The sequence below is a fragment of the Polypterus senegalus genome, chromosome 1 (genome assembly GCF_016835505.1).
Source record: "Polypterus senegalus isolate Bchr_013 chromosome 1, ASM1683550v1, whole genome shotgun sequence".
Lineage (NCBI taxonomy): Eukaryota > Metazoa > Chordata > Cladistia > Polypteriformes > Polypteridae > Polypterus > Polypterus senegalus.
This window is the reverse complement of record NC_053154.1, coordinates 50998446-51022669: the sequence shown is the minus strand read 5'-3', so window position 1 is coordinate 51022669 and position 24224 is coordinate 50998446. Positions and strand designations below refer to the sequence as shown.

At 41.4% G+C, this 24224-nt stretch overlaps 1 protein-coding gene across 1 annotated transcript in view; it reads left to right on the top strand.

Moving 5' to 3' along the window:
* Positions 1-23345, top strand: part of LOC120526133 (alpha-1,3-mannosyl-glycoprotein 4-beta-N-acetylglucosaminyltransferase C-like) — a 47180-nt gene extending 23835 nt beyond the window's left edge. The window contains exons 3-4 of the mRNA XM_039749103.1: positions 12485-12599; positions 22380-23345. Coding sequence (XP_039605037.1) covers positions 12485-12599; positions 22380-23011 — 747 coding nt within the window. The 3' untranslated portion in view covers positions 23012-23345. The remainder of the gene's footprint in view (positions 1-12484; positions 12600-22379) is intronic.
* The last annotated feature ends 879 nt before the right edge of the window (positions 23346-24224 follow it).

Sequence of the window (24224 nt, the reverse complement as noted above, 5' to 3'; positions counted from 1 at the left end):
TAATGTAATAAATCAGCAAGAAAAGCAACATTGTAACAATGCACGGAACGAACCAACACACAATCGTCCATGACTGAAAACTGGCGGACCGCTATTGCTCATGTGCCCACCTGCAACTCGTCACTTGAGTCGTTGTCGTCTTTGCACAGTCCAGATGCACCTGTGACTCACGTAGACTTTCCGTGTTCCTGCAGGAGCATCTAAGAAGACACATGTTTGTTACGGATGAGAATTGCTGTATGTAGCGTGTAAAACAGTTTGCTATGGTGCACGCGGTCGTGCATCATAACCGAAAACTCGGTTTTTAAAGTCTGCTTACTTCATTGTGTTTTAACCTCAGTTGTAAAGGATTGTTTTAAGGATCCCGTGGGATACCCCTCGCAAACCGTTTTACACACTGCATATGGCGATTCACCTCCGGCGTGGCTCCTTCCTGCGTGCGCCATAGGTGTCTTACTTGTCGGCGGCTTAGTGAATCCACACCCCTTTCGGCGTGCTTTCCATGGGTGCCTTGCCTTAGTGAATTATATATATAGATAATCATCTTGACTTCCTATGGAAACAAGATGTGTCATGTAGCCAGTAGTATAAAACACCTGTGCTGACACTAGGGGTTGTCTTGTGGCCATTTGCCTGCTGATCATTGACTTGAAGAATTGGAGAAGTGGTTCGGATTAGACGAATGAGTGATTAAGAGCTGTGTTTGTATTTGATCTTTGGATTATTTTTGTTTTCTTTGTGGAATGGCTTCCTGGACTTCCTATAATATTCTTTGGTGGAAGAAAACCTTTTTGCTTTTCAGTATGTAGCTACGAAAAGTTGCAGTCATATAAATAGCATAAATACTTATTTTTCTCATTTTGTGCATCATTGCTATTTAACTGTGTTTCGTACTGTATAAGTGCATAATGTTGAATTTTGTACCTTAAACCTTGTTGGTGTCTCTTACCGACTAACTAGTTTTCAGTCGGTCATGAACTACAAGATGTCCACTACTTAATCCGTGCAGGGGTTTAAAAGGAGGGGGCATCTCAGATGTGTAACATCTGCCACTAATTAGTTGATGTCAACATTTTTGGATTTCCTCACAAACTTGTCACATTTCTTTTGCTATTTTTTCCTTGTGCCTTCAATCTCCTGTTTTTAAATGTTCATAAAATAACTTGATTTTGGAATTTTTGGTTTTGATGTTGGTTGGGAGTTATTTTTGACCTCTTGGTTATGAAGTTTTTGCTTGGTCTCAGATTTGTCTTTGCTCAAATCCTCTGGGCTCTGCTCTGTTGGTTTTTGATGACTGTACTTTTAAGGAGAGACCTGTCTCTTTTAAGGCAATTATCTGCTTTGCTACTTTGGTTTTTTCACCATGTGTTTCCCTGTCATTTGCTATGCTACATTTGCTATTTTTCTTTCCTGATCCTTTTGAATTGTCCTTTCTATGACAACACCCTGTTTTTAACCACCTTAGAACACCACATGTAGAGACTGAAAAGGCAGGTTAGGCTGAAGGGCCTCTTTTCTTTAGCAAATTTATCCAAATGAATTTTGTGCTAGTCATATGTATTGATTTGTGTTCATTGTATGCTCGTTATTATTTAAGTCAACTCTCCTAAAGTAAAGCATTCTGTTAGGGCCGGTTTATACTTATACCCGATTCATGGCTGCCACGCGTTCCCAGCGTTCATTTCACGCGTCCTCTGAGCAGGTCCTCAGAAATTAACGCAACGCATGCGCGAACTGCAGTACCAGCAAAAAGTCAGGGGGCGCAGTGTGCTAAAAGTCGGAACGTGACGTCAGAGTCTCTGTTTACTATCTACATGTGACCGCAAGCCTCTATGGAGATCCTTCGGGGATCGATGTGCGCGCTTTGCTGTTTGATGAACGGTTCAAAGTGGTGAAACAAAATGCCGACATACAGATGCATTCGTGGTGCTTTTATATTCAAGCGTCGCATATTCCCGATCGTAGTGACACGATACAGTTTAAAAGTCTCACATACCATCTTTTGTGCCCTCTATTTTTTTAATTTTTTTTACTTTACCTGCTGTCAGGTCCAAGAAGCTCGTAGCGATTAAAAACTGGGATGATGTTTACAATGGTCTGCTTTAATAATAAAGTAAACTACGAGTTTAAAGTGGACATTTCGAGATTAAAACTGAAATTTCCACTTTAATCACAAAATACACGTTTTCACCATGTCTTTTATTTTTTTTCTCAGTGCTATACATTATGTTGCCGATGTGAAGTTGAAAAAACAAAAAATAGACGGCACAAAAGATGGTATGTGAGACTTTTAAAATGTATTGTGTCATTACGATCGGGAATATGCAACGCTTGAATATAAAAGCACCACGAATGCATCTGTATGTCGGCATTTTGCTTCACCACATTGAAGCATCCATCCCGTAGGATCGGCATAGAGGCTTTCTGTCACATGTAGATAGTACCCGAACGTAATGACACGATACATTTTAAAAGTCTCACATACCATCTTTTGTGTCGTGTTTTTTATTTTTTTATTTTTGCAACTTAACAGCAGCAACATAATGTATAGCGTTATATAGTATTTGAACCACTGAGAAAAAAATAAAGGACACGGTGAAAACATGTATTTTGTGATTAAAGTGGAAATTTCGGCTTTAATCGCGAAATGTCCACTTTAACCTCGTAGTTTACTTTATCATTAAAGCAGGTCGTCGTAAACGTCATCCCAGTTTTTAATCGCTACGGGCTTCTTGGACCTGACAGCAGCGGAAAGCAGCAATTGATCGCCACACAGAACAAATTAAATGTATGATATTCCAACTCTCTGCACATTCAGAATCTTTAGATTTATACTTGATATCACTTTCATGATGAAATGCATTAAAGTGTGTATGTTACATTTTACATATAATTTCGTTTAAATAATGAATACTGTTAATTTCACACATGGGGGTGTCTGTTAAGGGATGTTAACTAGCGGGCTGGCGCGGTTAATGATGATGTCATCAGGCTGGGTCAGCACGGGCTTGCTTCGGTGTATTTGTTGCAGCAGTTTATAACACGACCAGCTTTGAACTAATTGCCCGACTACTGTCGTTATTAACCTGTGAAACATGGTGTCAGAAGTTTAACCACGGCTCCGAAGATTAAAAAAACGCACCGCTTTTCTTTCGTATCCTAAACACAGACAAGGGCTGCGCCGCTTCGAATCAATTCAAGTTAGTAGTCGCACTTATCTGCGGATATGGCAACACACATTCCGCCTCCTACTGCATTGAAAATGAGTGGCGACCTGGGCACAAACTGGGATGTTTTTAGGTCAGAGTTTGAAGATTATGCCATTGCTATCAAGCTTAATAGGAAGGACGCCGCAATTCAACCGGCTACGTTGCGGAGTATCATGGGCGCCGAGTGCAGACATGTGTACAAGCACAACTTGAATCTTTCAGCAGCGGACCAGTCCAATGTAACGGCTATTCTAAATGCACTGGAGGGACACTTTAAACCTACAAAGAACGTGATTTATGAACGCTATGTATTTGGGAGTTGCAAGCAGGAGGAAGGGGAGCCATTTGACAGTTTTCTTACACGGTTAAAAGAAAAATCCGCCACCTGTGAATATGGAGCATTAAGAGACGAATTTGTTCGCGATAAAATTGTGCTAGGTATAGCAAATGAAGCAACCCGCAGACGGTTATTACGAGAGAGAGATCTCACCCTGGCCATGGCCGTGGAGACATGTCGATCAGCAGAGCTCACTGACATGAGACTTAGGTCGATGGATTTGGATAAACCTTCCATGGATAGTGTTAATGCCACCTCGAAGCGAATTACTAGGAGGTCACCACCCATCACCGCAGCAAAGCAGGCAAGTCAGTTTTCAGGTTCAGATACAGATCGACCAACATGCAAATATTGTGGTAGTCCACATGGACGTGGGAGGGAGCACTGTTCAGCTTATGGAAAAACATGCAACTCCTGTCAAACAGCCAACCACTTCACTAGAGTGTGCCTGAAAAGCAAGAGAAGACGAATGGAAGGTAAACCTCTTACCATTGAACCAGAGGTAAACCAAGCAGGCAGCTGTGCTGATAATGATGTTTATTCTACTGAACGCATTGGCACTATGGGTGCTAGAGGTAAGAAGTGGTTTGTTACACTGCAGCTTCATAAGAAACTACAGCAATGTCAATTAGATTCTGGGGCCACTTGTGATGTTATGTGCTTAAAGGACAAAATGAGATTAGCACCAAGAGCAAAACTACGTCCCAGTAATACCAAGTTAAAACTGTACTCGGGTCAAACAATGACCTCCTTAGGACTCTTTGACGCAGAATGTGTCATTCACAGTCGTAAGCATAGTTTGGAGTTAGTGTTGCACCAGAAGTGTACCAACGTAAGCAGCATGAGTTGTTTGCAGGGCTCGAGGGTGTGGAGCCAGTTGCAGACGACATCCTCATTGTAGGTTGTGGTGATACTGATGTCGAGGCTAATAAAGACCATGACGCGAAGCTGCTTGCTTTCATGGAGCGATGCAGAAAGGTCAAGCTGAGGCTTAGCGTTAAGAAGTTGCGCTTTAAAGTGCCTGAAGTTCGCTTTCATGGACATGTTTTGTCATCCAGTGGCTTAAAAGCTGATCCAGAAAAAGTGCGGGCAATCATGGAAATGCCAACTCCAACAGATGCTAAAGCTGTGCAACGATTTGTAGAGTTCATCACGTACCTGAGCAAGATTTTACCACGTCTTTCGGAAGTGTGTGAGCCCCTAAGGAAACTCTTGAGCAAGGATGTAACTTGGCACTGGCTTCCCAAACATGAAGCTGCTGTGCAAGAGATTAAGAAGCTTGTCACCACAACTCCAGTTTTGCGATACTATGATGTGTCTAAACCTGTTACCATCCAAAGCGATTCAAGCTAACACGGTCTTGGCTGTTGCCTCATGCAAGAGGGCCAGCCCATTGCTTTTGCTTCGAGAGCATTGACTTCAGCTGAGCAAAACTATGCACAGATAGAGAAGGAATGACTAAGTATTGTATTTGCTTGCCAGCGTTTCCACCACTACTTATATGGCCGAGATCAAATCATAGCAGAAACGGATCACAAACCTCTTATCTCAATTTTCAGTAAATCCCTTATCTGTGCACCAAAACGTCTTCAGAGTATGCTGCTTGCCCTCCAGCATTACAACCTCAAAGTGGTATATAAACCGGGTCCTGAAATGTTTTTGAGTGACGCCCTCAGCAGAGCCACTACAGCGGACACGAACAGTGGTTCAGGTGAAGCATGGCACTCAGTCTGTGCGCTACAGCAGGAGCTGTTCGATCTCGAACACGTGAATCAGGCCGATTATCTCAATGTCACGGATCAGCGCAAATAAGGCAGCACACAGAAAAAGATGAAAACCTCCAAGCGCTTAAATCCACAGTTCTAACAGGCTGGTCAAACCTGAAAGACGACACCAACTTAGCAGTCAGAGAATACTGGCCATACAGGGAAGAACTCAGTGTGCAAAATGGCGTGCTTTATAAAGGTCAGAGAGTGATTATCCCAAAATCAATGCGCCCAGAAATGTTAAGACGGATACATGCAAGTCACATTGGTGGAGAAGCTTATTACAGACAGGCACGTGACACCTTATACTGGCCCAGCATGCAGAGTGAGATTAAGGACTTTGTGAGCAAATGTACAGTCTGCAATGAATACGCTATAGAGCAGCAAAAAGAGACAATGATGTCTCATGAACTTCCTACCAGACCCTGGCAAATCATCGGCATCGATCTCTTCCAACACAACGGTAAAGATTTTCTGCTGCTGGTTGACCACTATTCGGACTTTTGGGAGATAGAGCTCTTACCTGATTTGGCTGCAGAAACAACCATCAAACGTTGTAAGGCACAGTTTGCCCGGTATGGTCAGCCTGATAGAGTAATCACCGATAATGGGCCCCAGTTTGCTTGTTTTCAATTCAGACGCTTTGCTGCAGCATGGGAATTTGAACATTGCACATCTTCCCCACGACACCCAAAGGCTAATGGCAAGGCTGAAGCTGCCGTGAGACTAGCAAAGAATCTGATCAAAAAAGCACTGCGTGACGGCACTGACGCCTGGAAGGACATACTCCAGTGGCGTAACACACCAACTGAAACAATGGACAGTAGCCCAGCACAGCGCCTAATGTCCAGGCGCTTGAAGACTGCCCTTCCAGTCACCAATTCATTGTTAGAGCCCAGTGTTGTGACAGGTGTTGTGGAGAAACTACGTCAGAGAAAACAGATAGCAAAGCTTACTTATGATCGCAGTGCAAAAGATCTCCCAGAGCTCTCAGTGGGGGAAGCAATTCGGATGAAGCCGCCACCAGGTGATCAAACGGGCATCTGGAAGCTGGGATCCTGTGTGCAGAAGGTAGCCCCGAGATCCTACTTAGTAGGAGTAGATGGCTCGCTGTATCGTCGGAATAGGGTGGACTTGAGGCCTGCAGAGTCCTCTATGCAAAATTCAGATTTAAAGTCTGGGACTTCGTCAACTTTCAGTCAATTGGAAGGAAATGGCAAGGCGGAGCAACACAAGGAGGAGGAGCAGTCATCTCCTGCAATAGCAACAACACCCTGTGCTGATGTTAGTGATGCCACCCCCGCACAACATACCACCGTCATCTCACGCTTTGGTCGGGTGTCCAGGCCTCCCAACAGACTCAATTTGTGATGTACCCCCCCCTTGTTCTTGAAGTTGTTTCTCAGTAATTTGTTTTGTTCCTACTCGTGTGTTATTGTTGCTATTACATTGTTTAAAAAAAAATATAAAAAAATAATAATAATAATAAATAATAATAATAATAGCTTTACTTGGCATCAATGGTAATTCTAGTTATACACTTGATGGCCATTTTCGTTCAGAAGGGAAAGATGTTAAGGGATGTTAACTAGCGGGCTGGCGCGGTTAATGATGATGTCATCAGGCTGGGTCAGCACGGGCTTGCTTCGGTGTATTTGTTGCAGCAGTTTATAACACGACCAGCTTTGAACTAATTGCCCGACTACTGTCGTTATTAACCTGTGAAACAGTGTCACGGTGGTGGAGCGATAGCACTGCTGTCTCGCAGGGAGTTATGTTGCTGGTATTTCCTGCTTGTCGTCCACACTGTGCTCCGTTTTCCTTCCAAAGATATGCAGATTTGGGGATCTGGTGCCGCTAAATTTACGCTAGTGTATGTGTGTGCTTGTATTCACCTTGCGACGAGCTGAGGCCTCGTCAAGGGACTATTTCTCACTCGTGCCCAATGCTTGCTGGAATGGACACATCCCTGAATTGATGGATTTAATCAATAAACATCCTTTTCAGAGATATTGCGGTAAGGTGTCATCAGAATTTAATAGGTGTTCTAGGCAATTTACAACACAGAGAAGCCGAACATGTTCTCACCGTGATAATATCTCGCACTGCCACCTGGTGGATTCCTCCAGATTTACGTAAAGTACGCGCGCAAGTATGAACACTACAAGGCTTGCGTAGCAGGAGCGTCCGCTGCAGCATGCTTCGCCTTGCGTGAAGTATAACTCCAGCCTAAGTCAATATAAATGTTTAGCACTTACTACATATATTGTGAATCAAGGGGCTCTTCTTAATGACACACAAAACATCATGCAGGCAAAACATGTAAAAAAGAAAACAAATTAAAACATAAAAACAAGGAAGGTATAAATCCAGATAGAACACAATGGACTAAAGGAGGCACAATACTGTATTAAAAAAAAGAAAAAAGAAAATCACTCTGGGCCTGTTTGTACGGGTTATACAGTGCAACCCTCTGTTATATTTTTGGCTTGGGTTCCTTTCCTAGCTTAAGTTAGTATTGCTTTTCCTTTTCTTTTCCTTCAGGTATCAGTATTGTTCATTTGTCGCAATAGTTTCAATTAATATTGCTTTCTTCATTTATTATTTATTATATATGTTTAATGTATTATTGTATATAAGTGTAGTGAACCTTGCAGTTGATTTCTTTAGTATTGCTTTTTCTCTGATATTCTGGTTTGTAATTTTTGCATTACCCCTGGATTTTGACTTTGATTTGGGGATTAAGACTTGCCTTTTGGGTGACTATTTTTTTGTGCCTTTCAGCATTATTGCTGTCTGTCTCCATTTTTTGGCTTTTGTTAAATAAAATCCTCTTGCATTATCCTATAACTAGAATTTTTCATTTTTTCTCTCAATGGTAAGATTTTTTTAATATCCTTGATATATTTTGGGACATTTCTAATTACTTTGTTTGGGGCTTTATGTGCCTTTGGAGGTTTTCTATGGTCAGGCTCCCATGGGGTGAGACCTATTTTTGGGGCAGCCCAGTGAGGATTATGTCTTGTTTTCTGTGAGTATGTTTGTAGGCCTCACTTATTTTTGCTTTTTTGATGCCAGAATCTCATCATCCTCAGTGCAATGGGCTCACCCGTTCACTTACTTAAATATGCCTTCCTCTCTACTTCCGTCCCACCAGGAAAACCTTCACCCTAAATATCCTACTTTCACACATATATTTTTATTTTCTTTTATATGGTTTATTTATTGATTAATGTTTTTGTGTATTAATTACATTAGATGTAATGTCAGTATGATGTCAGTTTTGTTGCATCCATCCATCCTCTTCCGCTTATCCGAGATATTGTCACGGGGGCAGCAGCTTGAGCAGAGATACCCAGACTTCCCTCTTCCCAGACACTTCTTCTGGCTGTTCCGGGGGAATCCCGAGGTGTTCCCAGGCCAGCCGAGAGACATAGTCCCTCCAGCGTGTCCTGGGTCTTCCCTAGGGCCTCCTCCCGGTTGGACGTGCCTGGAACACCTCACCAGGGAGGTGTCCAGGAGGCATCCTGATCAGATGCCCGAGCCACCTCATCTGACTCCTCTCGATGCGGAGGAGTAGCGGCCCTACTCTGAGCTCCTCCCGGATGACTGAGCTTCTCGCCCTATCTTTAAGGGAAACCCCAGACACCCTGTGGAGGAAACTCATTTCAGCCGCTTGTATTCCCGATGTCATTCTATCAGTCACTACCCATAGCTCATGACCATAGGTGAGGGTAGGAACATAGATTGAATGGTATTTTGAGAGCTTTGCCTTATGGCTCAGCTCCTTTTTCACCACGACATACCAATGCAGAGCCCGCAACACTGCGGATGCTGCACCAATCCCGCCTGTCGATCTCACGCTACATTCTTCCCTCACTCGTGAACAAGACCCCAAGATACTTGCACTTCTCCACATGGGGCAAGATCTCGCTCCCAACCCTGAGAGGGCACTCCACCCTTTTCCAGCTAAGGACCATGGTCTCGGGTTTAGAGGTGCTTATTCCCATCCCAGCCGCTTCACACTCAGCTGCGAACCGATCCAGAGAGAGCTGAAGATCACGGCCTGATGAAGCAAACAGGACAACATCTGCAAAAAGCAGTGACCCAATACTGAATCCACCAAACCGGATCCCCTCAACGCCCTGGCTGTGCATAGAAATTCTGTCCATAAAAGTTATGAACAGAATCGGTGACAAATGGCAGCCCTAGCAGAGTCCAACTCTCACTGGAAACGGGTTCGACTAACTGCCGGCAATGCAGACCAAGCTCTGATACCGATCGTATAGGGACTGAACAGCCCTTATAAGCCCTCGGAGTACCCCCCACAGGATTCCCTGAGGGACACAGTCGAACGCCATTTCCAAGTCCACAAAACACATGTAGACTGGTTGGCCAAGCTCTGGGCGTATCTCACCCACCCCCTGGGCCCAGCCACCAATGAGTTTTTTGACCACCTCAGTGACCTCAGTCCAGGAGATGGGGGAGCCCATCTCTGAGTCCCCAGGCTCTGCTTCCTCATTGGAAGGCATGTTAATGGGATTAAGAAGGTCTTCGAAGTACACCCCCACCGTCCCACAACATTCTGAGTCAAGGTCAGCAGCGCACCATCCCCATGATATACAGTGTTGACACTGCACTGCTTCCCCCTCCTGAGACGCCAGATGGTGGACGAGAATCTCCTCGAAGCCGTCCGAAAGTCATTCTCCATGGCCTCCCCAAACTCCTCCCACGCCCAAGTTTTTGCCTCAGCAACCACAAAGCCACATTCCACTTGGCCTGCCAGTACCTATCAGCTGCCTCCAGAGTCCCACAGGACAAAAGGGTCCTGTAGGACTCCTTCTTCAGCTTGACGGCATCCCTCACTGCCGGTGTCCACCAACGGGTTCGGGGATTGCCACCACGACAGGCACCGACCACCTTATGGCCACAACTCTGGTCAGCTGCCTCAACGATAGAGGCATGGAACATGGCCCATTCGGACTCAATGTCCCCCACCTCCCTCGGGATGTGGTCGAAGTTCTGCTGGAAGTGGGAGTTAAGGCTATTTCTGACAGGAGACTCTGCCAGATGTTCCCAGCAGATCGTCACAACACGTTTGGGCCTACCAGGCCTGACCAGCATCCTCTCCTACCATCGAAGCCTACTCACCACCTGGTGGTGATCAGTTGACAGCTCCGCCCCTCTCTTCACCTGAGTGTCCAAGACATGTGGCTGCAGGTCCGACGACACGACCAAAAATCAATCATCGAACTGAGGCCTAGGGTGTCCTGGTGCCAAGTGCATATATGAACACCCCTATGCTTGAACATGGTGTTCGTTATGGACAATCTATGATGAGCACAGAAGTCCAATAACAAAACACCACTCGGGTTCAGATCGGGGGGGCCATTCCTCCCAGTCATGGCCTTCCAGGTCTCACTGTCATTGCCGACGTGAGCACTGAAGTCTCCCAGCAGAACAAGGGACTCTCCAGAAGGTATGCCCTCTAGCACCCCCTCCAGGGACTCCAAAAAGGGTGGGTACTCCAAACTGCTGTTTGGCGCATACGTGCAAACAACAGTTAGGACCTGTCCCCCAACCCAAAGGCAGAGGGAGGCTACCCTCTCGTCCACCAGGGTAAACCCCACTGAACAGGCTCCAAGTCGGGGGGTAATAAGTATGCCTACACTCGCTCTGCGCCTCTCACTGGGGGCAACTCCAGACTGGTAGAGAGTCCAGCCCCTCTCAAGGAGATTGGTTCCAGAGTCCAAGCTGTGCATTGAGGTGAGACAGACTATATCTAGCCGGAACCTCTCAACCTCATGCACTAGCTCAGGCTCCTTCCCCTTCAGAGAGGTGTCGTTCTGTAGCTGAGGATCGGTGCCCCGGCCACCACCCAACTCACACTGCACCTGACCTCCTTGGCCCCTCCCATAGGTGGTGAGCCCATGGGAAGGGGGACCCACATTTCCTCTTTGGGCTGTGCCTGGCTGAGCCCCATGGCTGCAGGCCTGGCCACCAGGCGCTCGCCATCGAGCCCCACTTCCAGGCATGTCTCCAGAGGGGGGTCCCGGTGACCCGCGTCCGGGCAAGGGAAAACACTGTCCAAAGTTTTCATTCATCATAGAAGGTTTGATGAACCACTCTTTGTCTCATCCCTCACCTAGGACCAGTTTGCCTTGGGTGGCCCTACCAGGGGCATATAGCCCCGGACAACAGAGCTCCTAGGATCATTGGGACACGCAAACCCTTCCACCACGATAAGGTGGCGGTTCAAGGAGGGGCAGTTTTGTTGCATTTAGTACTTAAAATAATTTTCCTTGTATTTTTTGTGTGGAGCTGGGGAACCACCCAGAGTGCTTTTTAAGACCAAGCAGCTCACATAATGCTCGTTCAGCACTGAGTTTATCTTTTATTCTTTGGCTTTCTATTTTTCATTTTGTTATGATTTTTGGTTTCTTGATTTCTGTCTTTCCTTTAAAGGTATTGTTTTGTTGCACTCCTATTTATTTTGGTGCTGTGTGCCTTCAGGTTTGCCAATTTTGTTTCCTCTTAACTCCTGCTTGTTTTCTGCTTATATATATATTTTATGTGGGTTAAGCGACTTTTATAATTTTATACCTCTAACAGAAAAACATGTTTCATTCAAGGAAGTGTATCCCCTAGCTGGTTTAAGAGAAAAGGGTAGTCCATAGGTGAAAAAAAAACAAAAACAAGTGATCAAGGTAAAGAAGTGTATGAAGGTATATCATTGAGAAACATATAATTCTCTGTATACTGTGATAAATTAGTATCAGGTCTAAGGCTGCACTCTGGGTTGCTGGGATAATTGGGATAAAAAAGGCATGACTGAATTTATTTATTTAAAAAATGGATAGGCATTGGTTATTTTAATAAACAGGATTATATACTACATTATATATGCAAATAATTTTGGATATCAGAAAGGCTGTTTAATATCATAAAATGTAACAAATCACACTAGAATCACCTTATGAGGTCAAAAAAGAAGAACAACAACACAACTCCATTTAATCAGCTTATTTTAACAGTTTTTTTTTCCAGTAGACTCTTTAAGAATACATATAAAGATGTACAGTATATACTATAATACAAGGTAAACATGGGAATACATTTGTTTTTACAGCAGCAAATAGAAGCACCAGTTCAAAAAAATTTTTTTTTTTCAGATAACAGATTTTTATAGAAAATGGCAGGATCAGACATCATTCTTAAAGGAGGCAATTTATCTTCCATTGCAAGTTCCTTATCGGTACCTGGTGGGGTCATCATTTTTAACCAAAAGTAAGTATCCTTACCGATTCTTTTCAGAAGTATTCATTTATAATGAGGTGTTCATACTCACTGCTTGTGCTGGCAATGCAAATGGGACACTGTTAAGATAAGTAGATCATATTTGTATTTTATAATTTCCATTCTATTGTGAAAAGTGTCAGGTTTTACAATTTGGTGTTTAGAAAAATATTTGAAGGATTTTACATCACAATGACTAACACAGTTTGTGAGTCTGCTTATAATGTTACAGCACAACTTGTCAATTCATCCACAAAATGGTTACCTGAGCAAAAACATCGTAACTTCAATAGGTTTCAATTAATTACTGTTTTCTTGTAATCTTAATTGTAATTGCAAAAAATTAACTGCTTTTACCAATTATTCTTTATATTCATTGCTTGTCAAATCATTACACAAAAGCATGCTCAAGAAACAAAGGAATGCCATTTAAGCATTAAAATAATTGTACAAAATGAAATTTGGAAAGGATAGACTCATTACAAAATATGAGCCCGTACTTAGGAACTGAAAGTGATACTGCATTAGCAAGGAATGCTTGGCATCAATTACTAAATAAAAAAAATTGGCAGATGTTGAAAACAACATTTGTTTTTACTTGAAGCAATACTGGGCTTCACTGTACATCAGATAATGACTGCTTTAAGAGATATAATGAATTCATCACTGCAAGAAGAAGAAAGAGAAGCTATAGTCTAACAGCATCCTTTTGTTTCAGATTTTACAGAAAAGAGTGTGAAATAATGGCCTACTTGCCATTACCCCAAAAGAGAGGGAGCTAAAGCTTTTATTTCTTATTTTATTGGATTCATACAGAACTGTAATCATAGATGACTCAACCTTAAATAATCAAAGGCAGTGAGCTGCTACTTTTTATCTAAACCTCCTTTATACCCTTTAAAGCTTTCACTGGGAAAGAAGACTTTTTTCCAGTGAATGGAAAAGACATTTTTTCTTTTCTAATTTTTTTTTACTATTTTAAAAGTATGCATGTCACATTTAATTTTTTGGGTGTTTGCTGTAATATTCAAAGACTAACTTCTATTAACTATTATGTTAATAACCATTCTATTAAAGTGCATCAAATAAATGTATTTGTATACTCAATCCAGTTACTGCATGTATGGGTTTTCTCCAGAAACTACAGCTTCCTCCCATATGCATAGTTGGGATGACTGGTGACTATATAAATGGGCCCTGTGTGAGTGGCTGTTGGTGAGTGTTAGAATGTGCCCTGCTTTGGATTGTTGTACCATCAAGACTGATAACTCCCTGCGCCTGATGGTGCCAAGTGTGGCAGACGGCCGGGACGCCCCTTTGACACTGGGACTGGGGGAGCAGCCATGGGATGCACACTACATCCCCTGGAATGCGTGGTGGAAGCCCTCCTGAGTTACATTGAGGCCACAGCCATGGGACTTCAGGGCTCAGACTTTTTGGGCTCCGTGGCCACCACCCGGAGGAGCTGCACGGCTTAACGAGCCAGTGTGGGCTGGAATGCAGCCACACCCGGAAGTGCAGCCTAATTAGGCCAATTACCACCTGAAGCACCTCCGGGATGGCTATAAAAGGAGCCTGCAGCCACTACTCAGGGCGCCAGAGTTGGGAGGATGACGACAACAACAACAACAACAACAACAACAACAACAACAACGATCACAACAAAGCTGCCTGGGAGGAGTGGATGAGAAAGAAGAGTAAGATTTTAAGGGTGTTTTCTTTTGGTGTTTTTGAGACTGTGTAGGGCCTGTGGGACACGGTGAAGATGTACCCCACAGCTGAAGACAAAATAAAATCTTTTCGTTTATTTTTATCTGTGCCTCCATTGTCAGTCTATGTCAGGTCGACGCCTTTACCACACAAGATAAGCTCCAGCTTCCTACAACTCTGTAATGGACTCAGTAGAATCATAAAAATAATATACTGTATGCATTTCATTGCAGAAATAATTTATTTTAGACATGTTTTACACTCTTAATCAGGGTACAGTGAACCCTTGTTTATCACGGTTAATCCGTTCCAGACTCTACCGTGATAAATAGATTTTCGCGAAGTACGATTCTTTATTTATAAATCAAATATTTTCGCAGTTAGAGTATAGAAAACCTGTTTACGACCTTTTAAATACATTTTTTAACATTATTAGAGCCCTCTAGACATGAAATAACACCCTTTAGTCACCATTACACTCGTATTTTCCAATATATTAGACAAAATAAGAGAAAATAAGACATATTAGACGTTACAAATATCATATTATTACTAGGCTCACCCGCCTTTTATCCTCAATTTGTGTGCGCTCCATGTGTACATCAGACATGTAAGTGTAGGGAATGAGAACATCAAAGTGCACATTCATAACTAAAAACCTAAAAAAACGTTTTTATCCCCTCGAGTGCCTGTCCAAAGTCGTACAATGTCAGCCCGAATCTGTACCGCTAAAGACGGAGTTTCATGCACTAAATAAGCTATAGATGAGAATAAGCAAGCACCATCTCCCCTGATATTTACTATGCGGTGAGGCATTTGTACTCCATCAACATTATTTGTTTCCAGAGACACAATTTTGTCTATTTTTCCAACGCATCGCACACAAAAGCAAGGGAACAATGGAAGCACCAGAACTCTGCTCACATCGCCTTGTTTCGTACCACAAGTAGTAAGTCTGTGATAAGCGGAATACCACTACGCTTTGTACTCATGGAACGGAAGGACAATCCTGACTGCTTTTATATAGTAGATTATTGTACTGTACATTTAATTACACACACACACAGTTCTTACACACAACCACTAGCCTATGAAGACACAATCTCAGTAGGAGGGTCTTCAGGTGGTGCAGTATTCTTCAGCAGGTGCATCATTGTCTTCTTCCGCTGAAGGAGTACTAGGAGTAGGAAGTGAGTGTCTGGGTGTGCGGCTGAAGAACATCTTGATAGGCAGTTGCTGGCTCTGTCTTTTCATATGCGTGAGAAAGCTTTTGTAGGGTATTGCCATCTTTGATCATATCCAAGAGTTTCACCTTCTTCTGGATAGTAAGCATCTTCCTCCGGCGCTTAGTTTTATTGTCAGAAGGCTTAGAAAAGCAGCACATTTAGGAGCCATCATGGGGCTTAGATAAAAGTTCTCAGAAAGCGCATGCGTAGTGACGTAAGCGTGTATGAGAAAAAATCACGATAGAGCAAGTCGAAAGAGCAAGAGAAAGTCGAAGCATGATATAGCAAGGGATCACTGTATTTTATTTTGATGAGGGAGACATTACATTATATCTTCAAGACACTCAAAGCACTTTACATAGGGAGGGGAGAGCCACTACAAACACCATCAATGTGCAACATCCACTAGGATAATGCAGTGATTTTGCCCCTTTCCCATGTTAGTTATTAGGTGATGAAGAGGTGAGAGAGGTAGTTAGCTATTTGAGACTGAGGACGATTAGAAGGTCAGAATGATCAGGCCATTATGGATAATTTAGCCAGGATATCAGGAAAAACCCTACTCTTTATGAAAGATGCCCTGGGATCTTTTACGGCTACAGTGACTCAGGACCTCGCTTTTATGTCTATATCTGAAGAACGGCACCATTTTTGAAGCACAGTGTCCTCACCAATGTGCTACGGCATTGGGATCCACAGGGTAAGTGCCCCCTGCTCACCAACACCTTCTCCACCAGCAATCCAAGCTTTTCCCAGATGGTCTCCCATCCAAGTACTGGGCAGGCCTGAACATGTTTAGCTTCAGGTGGATTACCTTTTCTGAAAGACATGTGGTATGGCTGCTAGCCGCACTTGATAGCACAAGGTTGGCAAATAAGGTTCAAGATGTAAAGGAAGTAGAATGAACATTATCAGTTTTTGGGACTGGCAGAAATGTTTCAGTTCTTTACAAAAGAACAATTCCTCCAGTCTCTATTTATTTTGTATCCTCAGTAAGGGGTACCACACACCACAGACCTTTCAGCAACAGATGGAACAGCCAAGCTTCTCCTTCTCTGACAGTGTTCAGGAACTTGAATGGATGGCATATGTCTCCCACAGTCTTTGTCTCCAACAGTTTGGAGCAGCCTACTTAACATCTCATAATGGCCATCATCTTTTGGGTCTTGTCCCCTGCACATACATTGCTGATACAGGTGCTTGGGGAGCAACTACTGAATTGTTACAGTATATATGTTTGTATTTTAATATGTTCTGCTAGATTCACCTTCCCAATTCAGGTTAATGGGACATTTTAAAATATTATATGATTTAGCAGTAGTGCCTGTTATTATATGTAATGGTTAATATAGGGCTCAGTCATTAATACTGTTGTTTCATACGTGATGAGGTTTAAACGTAGTCTCATTTACTCTCTGTGTGTAGATGACATGTTCTCTATGTGTTTGCTCAGTTTTATCTCAGGGAAATTTTAACTTCAGTTTTCCTCACGTATCCAAAGATGTGTGTATTATGTCATGTGGTGAAATTGCCCAGTATGAGTGAACATTGAGTGTACCCCACAATGGACTAGAATCCCATCTAGGGACAGTTTCTTCCTTTTGGCTGGTGCCACCAGAATGATCCTTTATCCACCACGACTCAGAACTGAATAAATAAAAAATGAACAGTTGGTGTAAAAGAGAACACATACTTTTTGAAGAGGAATGGAGTCCCACTTGTAAATCCCCATTTATTGATGGTTTGCCAAGAGTAATCTATTTCCAGAGGTACCCAAGTGTATGTGTCTTTCTGGCAGCACCTGGTCAAGACTAACATCCACTTCCTGGACATTAAGATCCAAAACCCTAAAGGAAGGTGGAGCAGGGATTACATTAGTTGCCATCAGGCTGGACTGCCTCATGTTTGATCTCTATAAGACATCATACTTGCATGCATAAAATTGTTTATTCAGTATGTTCATCAGGTTTTCCAATTTGGTGATACTGTAGAGTCTCCACTGGTCAGTGGATTTTCATGAATCTTCTCAGGCAATTGTTATGAAAACATGAGATTTTGTTTGTATCAAGTTGGGTGATACGCCAACATTCTGAGCCATACAAGAGAACAGAAAAAACAATGGTTTGGAAACATTTCATCCTGGTGTTATATGACTAAATGAATGCCAGAAGGGCTGAAGTCTGGTAAAGGCTGCTCTGCATTTTCCGTGGTGTATCTTAATGTCTTATACACTGCTATACTATGGAAAAAAAAACTATTTAAAATATTAAATTAGATTAATTATGTTAAAAAAATTTAAATATATAAATGTAAAGATAAAGGTAGCATGGTTGATAGAACAATGGTGAGCACTGTTCCTTCACAGTTAGCACACTCTGCAGAATTATCGTATTCTCCCTTTGTCAATACAGGTTTTCTTAGGGCAGGCTGATAGCACGGAATTGTTGACCTGTTCAGATTTGAATTCTGTCTTGCGCTTGATGCCCCTGAGATAGGCTCCAAGGGCCTCACTTGTAACGCTTGCATACACACCAAAACAGGCTCAAAATATGCATATTCAGGATTTATAAATGAAAAATTGATGTGAGAATGTGTGAAAATTTAAGGCAATTCTGACCCACATTGGGAGAGATTGGGAAAAGACAACACCCTTTGTAAAGTAGGGAAATGCAGCCAAACCAGCTATGCAATGACTTACCCATGTATAGTAATTCTTATCACTGAGCCATTATTATAAAGTGCATTGATATATCAAATATATTACACCTCAGAAGCAATGAATATGATGTACAGAATGTATTTTAGTTACATCTTAAGCAAGCCAACACTATGTGTTTCATATGGTCTTTATTATTTATTGTAATTGCAATCACGTCATTTCTTGTGCCAGGTGGTAGTGGCTACCTTCTTAGATGATGATGCCTTACACCTTTCCTGGACCCACAGAGCAAAGAGATGAGGCACTTTAATACCACAAATGATCTTACACTGTCATTTGCAAGACCCAGTGAGATAATCTTGAATGCAGTCGGCAGGGTCTCAGGAGGGAGCTGCTCTACCAGCCAAAGAAGTTCTGCAGCGTTGTGATTGCATATTCATGAGGTTGAATAGCATGCTCCATATATGGATGTTTCAGGGCAGTGGTCGAGGTGTGTTCCCATACCCATATTTACAAGGTGACTGTGAATTATAAATGGAATATTGTGTAGAAATGTGCATACACCAGGTTTTAAAAATCATATTTTTTTTGGCTTACACATTGTCCTGTTTTTTTTTTTTCTTTTTTTGCACTCAAATCCATGCAACATTTTACAAATGAGGCCCCGGTACCCTATGACACATTGATAGAATAAAAAAACTTAATTAAAAACTTAAGTAATGTATGTAGCATCCAGACAATAAATACTAAAAAGATATACAGTGGTACCTCTGGTCACGACCGTAATTCATTCCAAAACTCCCGAACGTAATTTCCCCGTAAGATTGTATGTAAATACAATTAATCCGTTCTAGACTGTACAAACTGTATGTAAATATACATTTTTAAGCACAAAAATAGTTAATTATAACATAGAATGCAAAGTGTAATAGTAAACTAAATGTAAAAACATTGAATAACACTGAGAAAACCTTGAACAACAGAGAAAACTAACATTGTAAGAGTTCGCGCTAGACCCTTACGAACCGCTTGCTGTAAACACTTTTTCATGAGTTTTAAGCACAGGGAAAAAAAATTAAATGCCACTTCTCTTGCAAAACTTTTCAAACCATCCTCTACTGGCTTTAAATTCCTCACCTTCGCCACTTGAAGAAGGATTTTTTTTCAGCAAATCACCATGAATCTTCCTGGCTTTCTCACATATGTTCACCTTGCTTACGCTATTCCCTGCAAGTTGCTTCTCATTCAACCACACTAGCAACAGTTTTTCCACCTCTTCCAGTACTTGAGGCCTCTGTTTGGTTAACATTTTAACTCCTTTTGCAACATTAGCTGCTTTGTTAGGCCTTATATATGCAAACAAAAGAAAATAGTAAACGGGGAATAGGAAATCATTCGTACGAACAGGCGTTGGGAAACTGGCCACCAGTGTTTTTGTTCGCCACCAGAGCGTGTTGTCGTGAACAGATGCAAAATTTTGGCAAACTGTTTGATCGTAACCTGATCTGTATGTGTTCGGAAACGTTTGTGACCAGAGGTTCTACTGTATCAGGCTGGCAAGAGGTTTGTCAAGGTGAAGAACACCAGCAGGATTATGTTGTACAGCCTAAAGTTTCACAGAAGACCTCCAAAAGAGAGCAAGAATCACTTTGGTAGTGGGAGTGATTTTAAACATAACAGTGTGATATTGCTAGATTTGGGCAATTGCTTAGAAAAGCAAAAAAGGTCTTGACAGTGATTTATTCCAAGAGAATATTGAACGTTATATGGCAACACAGAAGGAATTGTAGCTAGAGTCAGTTAGGGGTGTTGAGGCAAATTCTTATTAGGAGGAACAAGGGAAGCCATTGTGAGGATGTCTAAGAGATTGATAACTCTCTGACCTCTTCACCTAATAAAGAGGAAACAACATCCGTATTTTTAGTTTTCCATTTCTCAGCACCTCTAAGCAAGCATAAAGCCAAAAGTTTAAGTTTGCTGCCTTAAATCAAATATGGCCTTCTTTTCTTTAGGAAATCGTGTTTGAAAACACCATGTCCACTTTCACTTGTTTGAAGAAGACATTCATTTCTAATTCTTAATCCAATCTAATGATGCTTTTCCTGTTTTGTTATTAATTATTTTATTTTATATAAAGAACCATTGTGTATCTACATGTCCTTAAACACTGAAAAATAGCATTTATTTTCCTGGGATGAAATCCTGCAAAGAGTAACAAGAAACTCTCAGCTTTGAACTTAGTGGGCTTAACACTTTGTTTAGTCAAATCAGCCCATAAATGAGATGTTTTGTTTGGCAACGAACTCATAAAATTGCCATCCAAGATCTACTTCTTTCTCACAATGTAGAATGCTAATTTGTTCACTACTGTACTGCAAACTAGTCCATACATTTTATTTACAGCTTGCAATTAATTTAAAATCTAGCTCTGTACGCCACCACAATGGATTTGAAAAGAAAAAAATCAATACATAATTGAAGTTAAGACTTTCAGCTTTCATTTAAGGGGGTTACCAAAAATATCGTATAAGGTTTTTAGGAATGGTAGCCATTTTTCTGCATAGCCCTGCCCTTTCCAAGGGCTCAAAAGTATTTGGACATTTGACTGACAAGCTGTTCAACAGATAGATTGGAGTCGTTCCCTCATTATTTCATTAACTATGAAACAGGTAAAAGGTCTGGAATTGATTTCAAGTGTGGAATTTGCATTTGGAAGCTGTCACCGTGAACTCTAAATATGAGGTGCAAACAGCTACCCATGTACAGTAAGTAAAAGCTGTCCATCATTAGGCTGAGAAAACAAAACCAACCCTTTGGAGAGACACCAGAAACACAAGGAGTAGTTTTTGAGAGAAGGAACGTACTGGTGAGCTCAACAACACCAGAAGGCCTGGAAAACCAAACTGTGTTGGATGAGTGCAAAATTCTGTCCTTGATGAAGAAGAACCCCTTCATGACATTTAGCCAAACCAAGAACACTCTCCAGGAAGTAGACTTATCATTGCCAAAGTCTACAATCAATAGAATAGTTCATGAATGTAAAGACAGAAGGTTTACCACAAGATGCAACCACTGGTAAACTTCAAACATAGGAAGGACAGATTAGACATTTTTTAAAAGCCTCTTCAGTTGTGAAAAAATTGTCTTTGGACAGAGGAATCTAAGATGAATATATACAAGAATGTTGGAAAAAAAAGAGACTGGAGAAGAGGATAAATGACACATGATCCAATGAATTCCACATCTTCTATGAAACATGTTGAAAGCAGTTTTATGTCATGGTCATGCACAGCTGCGAATGGAAGTCAGTCACTAGTGTTTATTGATGACATGACTGCTGGCAGAAGTAGCAGGATTAATTCTGAAGTGTACATGGCTACATTATCTGCTCAGATTCAGCCAAATGCTACAAAACTGATAGGACGACGGTTCATTGTACAGATGGACAATGAGCCAAAACATACTGTGAAAGCAAACCAAGTGCCTTTCAAAGCAAAGAAGTGGAATATGCTTCAATGGCCAGCTCAATCCACTGACCTCATCCCAATTTGACATGCATTTCCCCTGCTGAATGCAAAATGGATGTCAGAAAGTCCAACAAACAAGCAGCAACTGAAGACCGCTGCAGTAAAGGCCTGGCAAAGAATCACTTAGTTGCAAACCCAGCAATTGGAGATGACCATGGGTTCCAAAATACAGGCAGTCATTGATTGCAAAGGATTATCAACCATAAATGATCAATAAATATATGATTACGTTAGTTTGTCTAAATATTTTTGAGCCCCTGAAAATAAGGAGGCCATGTTTAAAAATGTCAGCCTTTTCTAAACAGCTCATTCAATATTTTTGTTAAACCCCTTGAATTAAAGCTGACAGCCTATACTTCAATCACATCTTGATTGCTTTGCTTCAAATCCATTGTGGTAGTATACAAGAGCGAAAATTATGAAAACTGACTTACTGTCCAAATACTAAGGACCTGACTGTAAGAAGTAGAAACCTGTATGGTTGAGTGGATTGCCTTTATTTTTAAAGGTAAACAAATAAAATTTGAGGATAATCATTCATTTATTGGATTAGCAGACCCTATGGTCAAGGCAGTTGTTACAGATGTCAAACAAAAAAATAAGCAACAGTTAAAATATTATTTTAAATATATATTTTTTTCAATTTCAGAATGCTTTGCAGTAGGAATACGAGTCAAGAAAAATACGGACAATGTAAATTCCTTAGCAGTCATTCATTCCATCTTTGATGAATCAAGTCCTATAAATCTGGAGGAAATTCTTGTCATAATCTACTTAGCCGATGCTGACAATGCTTGGGTTTTGAGCATAGCAGAAGCAATTAAAACCTACTTCAGCATACACATTGCTGCTGGCAGACTAGTTACCATTCAGGCAGCTAAGAGTGCATACCCACCCCTTAAACAAGTGGATTTCAACGAAAACCAAGAAAACAGTCTCCCCAGTGTCCAAGAAAATGTGGATTTTGCTTTCCTAATAAATTTTTGCTCAAACCTTTCTAAATATGTGATCATTCTGGAAGACAGCCTTAGGTGTACGAAGAACTGCTTCAACAGAGTGAAAGCACATATTGCAGAAATGAATAAAGGTCAATGGGTTTCTCTTCACCTCACTTATCCCGGCCTAGTTGGAAAACTTTATCACAACTATGACTGTTCACAACTGGCACGTTTCCTGTTGCTGTTTTATGACAAGATGTCACTTCCAGAATTGTTACTTCAGTTTCAGAGGACTAGAATTCAAAAAAAGGATATAATTGCTATACCTCCAGCATTTTGGTAATTTTTTAAAAGACACAATAGCAATGCAGGTAATGCAGTAGACAGCATTGCCACTCCAAGGATCCTGGGTTTGAAGATCATAACTGGTTGTTGCTATGTAGAGTTTGCTTTATTCTCTCTGTGTCTGTCTAGGTTATCATCCATGAACTTCACCTTTCCCTACCACATCCTAAAATATGCACTGTGGGATGGATGGCTTGTCCAGGGCTGTTTGCTTTCTTGTGCCTAGTGCTTCAAGAATGAGCTTTGGCTCCCAGTGACCCAGAATTGGATAAGCACTTTGGAGAATGGTTTGTTTTGTTACAATGTCAACAGTATTGCATTAAAGTCCTTAAGCCTTCAAATGCAGCCTCATTCTTGTCTGTTTTCTGCTACTTTGTTTTAGCTGGCTCGAACCTTATCATCCTTCACTCAGTATTCATGTTCTTCCCTTCAAAATAAAGATCAGACATGTCTCCATCAGACTTTTTACAGCTAGAGAATTAGAAATGTTGGACATGTTACAGTATGTTGCAGTAGAATATGTTGCAGATTTCTTTAACATTTTTACAAAACATTGCATTTTGAATGTTATTCTTATTTCCATATGTGTTGGAATAAGCTTCCAAACACTATAAAAATGTCAGCACATTTGTCAGGAACACCCAGAAAAAACTGTAATGACATATTTACAAATATGCCTGGTTTTAACTCAAAAAACAGATTTTTTTTTGGTTTTACTGTTTTCATATAAGCATACATATTCATTATGGGAGACCTATGGCCTATGTGTCATTTTAAAGGGCAGATCTTACACTTTCAGATTTTACGTAATTGATAAAGAAATTATATCGGGCCGCCAAATTACAAAATACAAAAGGTGTAAAGTGGAGTCATTTGAAAGTTGAAACACCCCTCTCATTTAGCAGATATGGTCTGTCCATCAAATTGTACATAATTAACTCAGGACATTCAAGAAAGCAAAGGAAAACATTGTAATGTGGTATTTTGGTATGCACTGAATGATTTTATGCAGTTTTTGTTAAACTTTTGAATTATTCATTGGTCCTGCCAGGAAGTCAGAAACAATGTGGCTGAGTTTAAAGGGCTAAAAGGGCAAGTAAATGATCCATGGAAACCATGAATATAATAGAAAAATGGCAGTGTGTCATTTATTTAAAATTAAGTATAATTTGTTTTTTTACAAGAATTTGGCAATATCTGGCAGTTTTCTG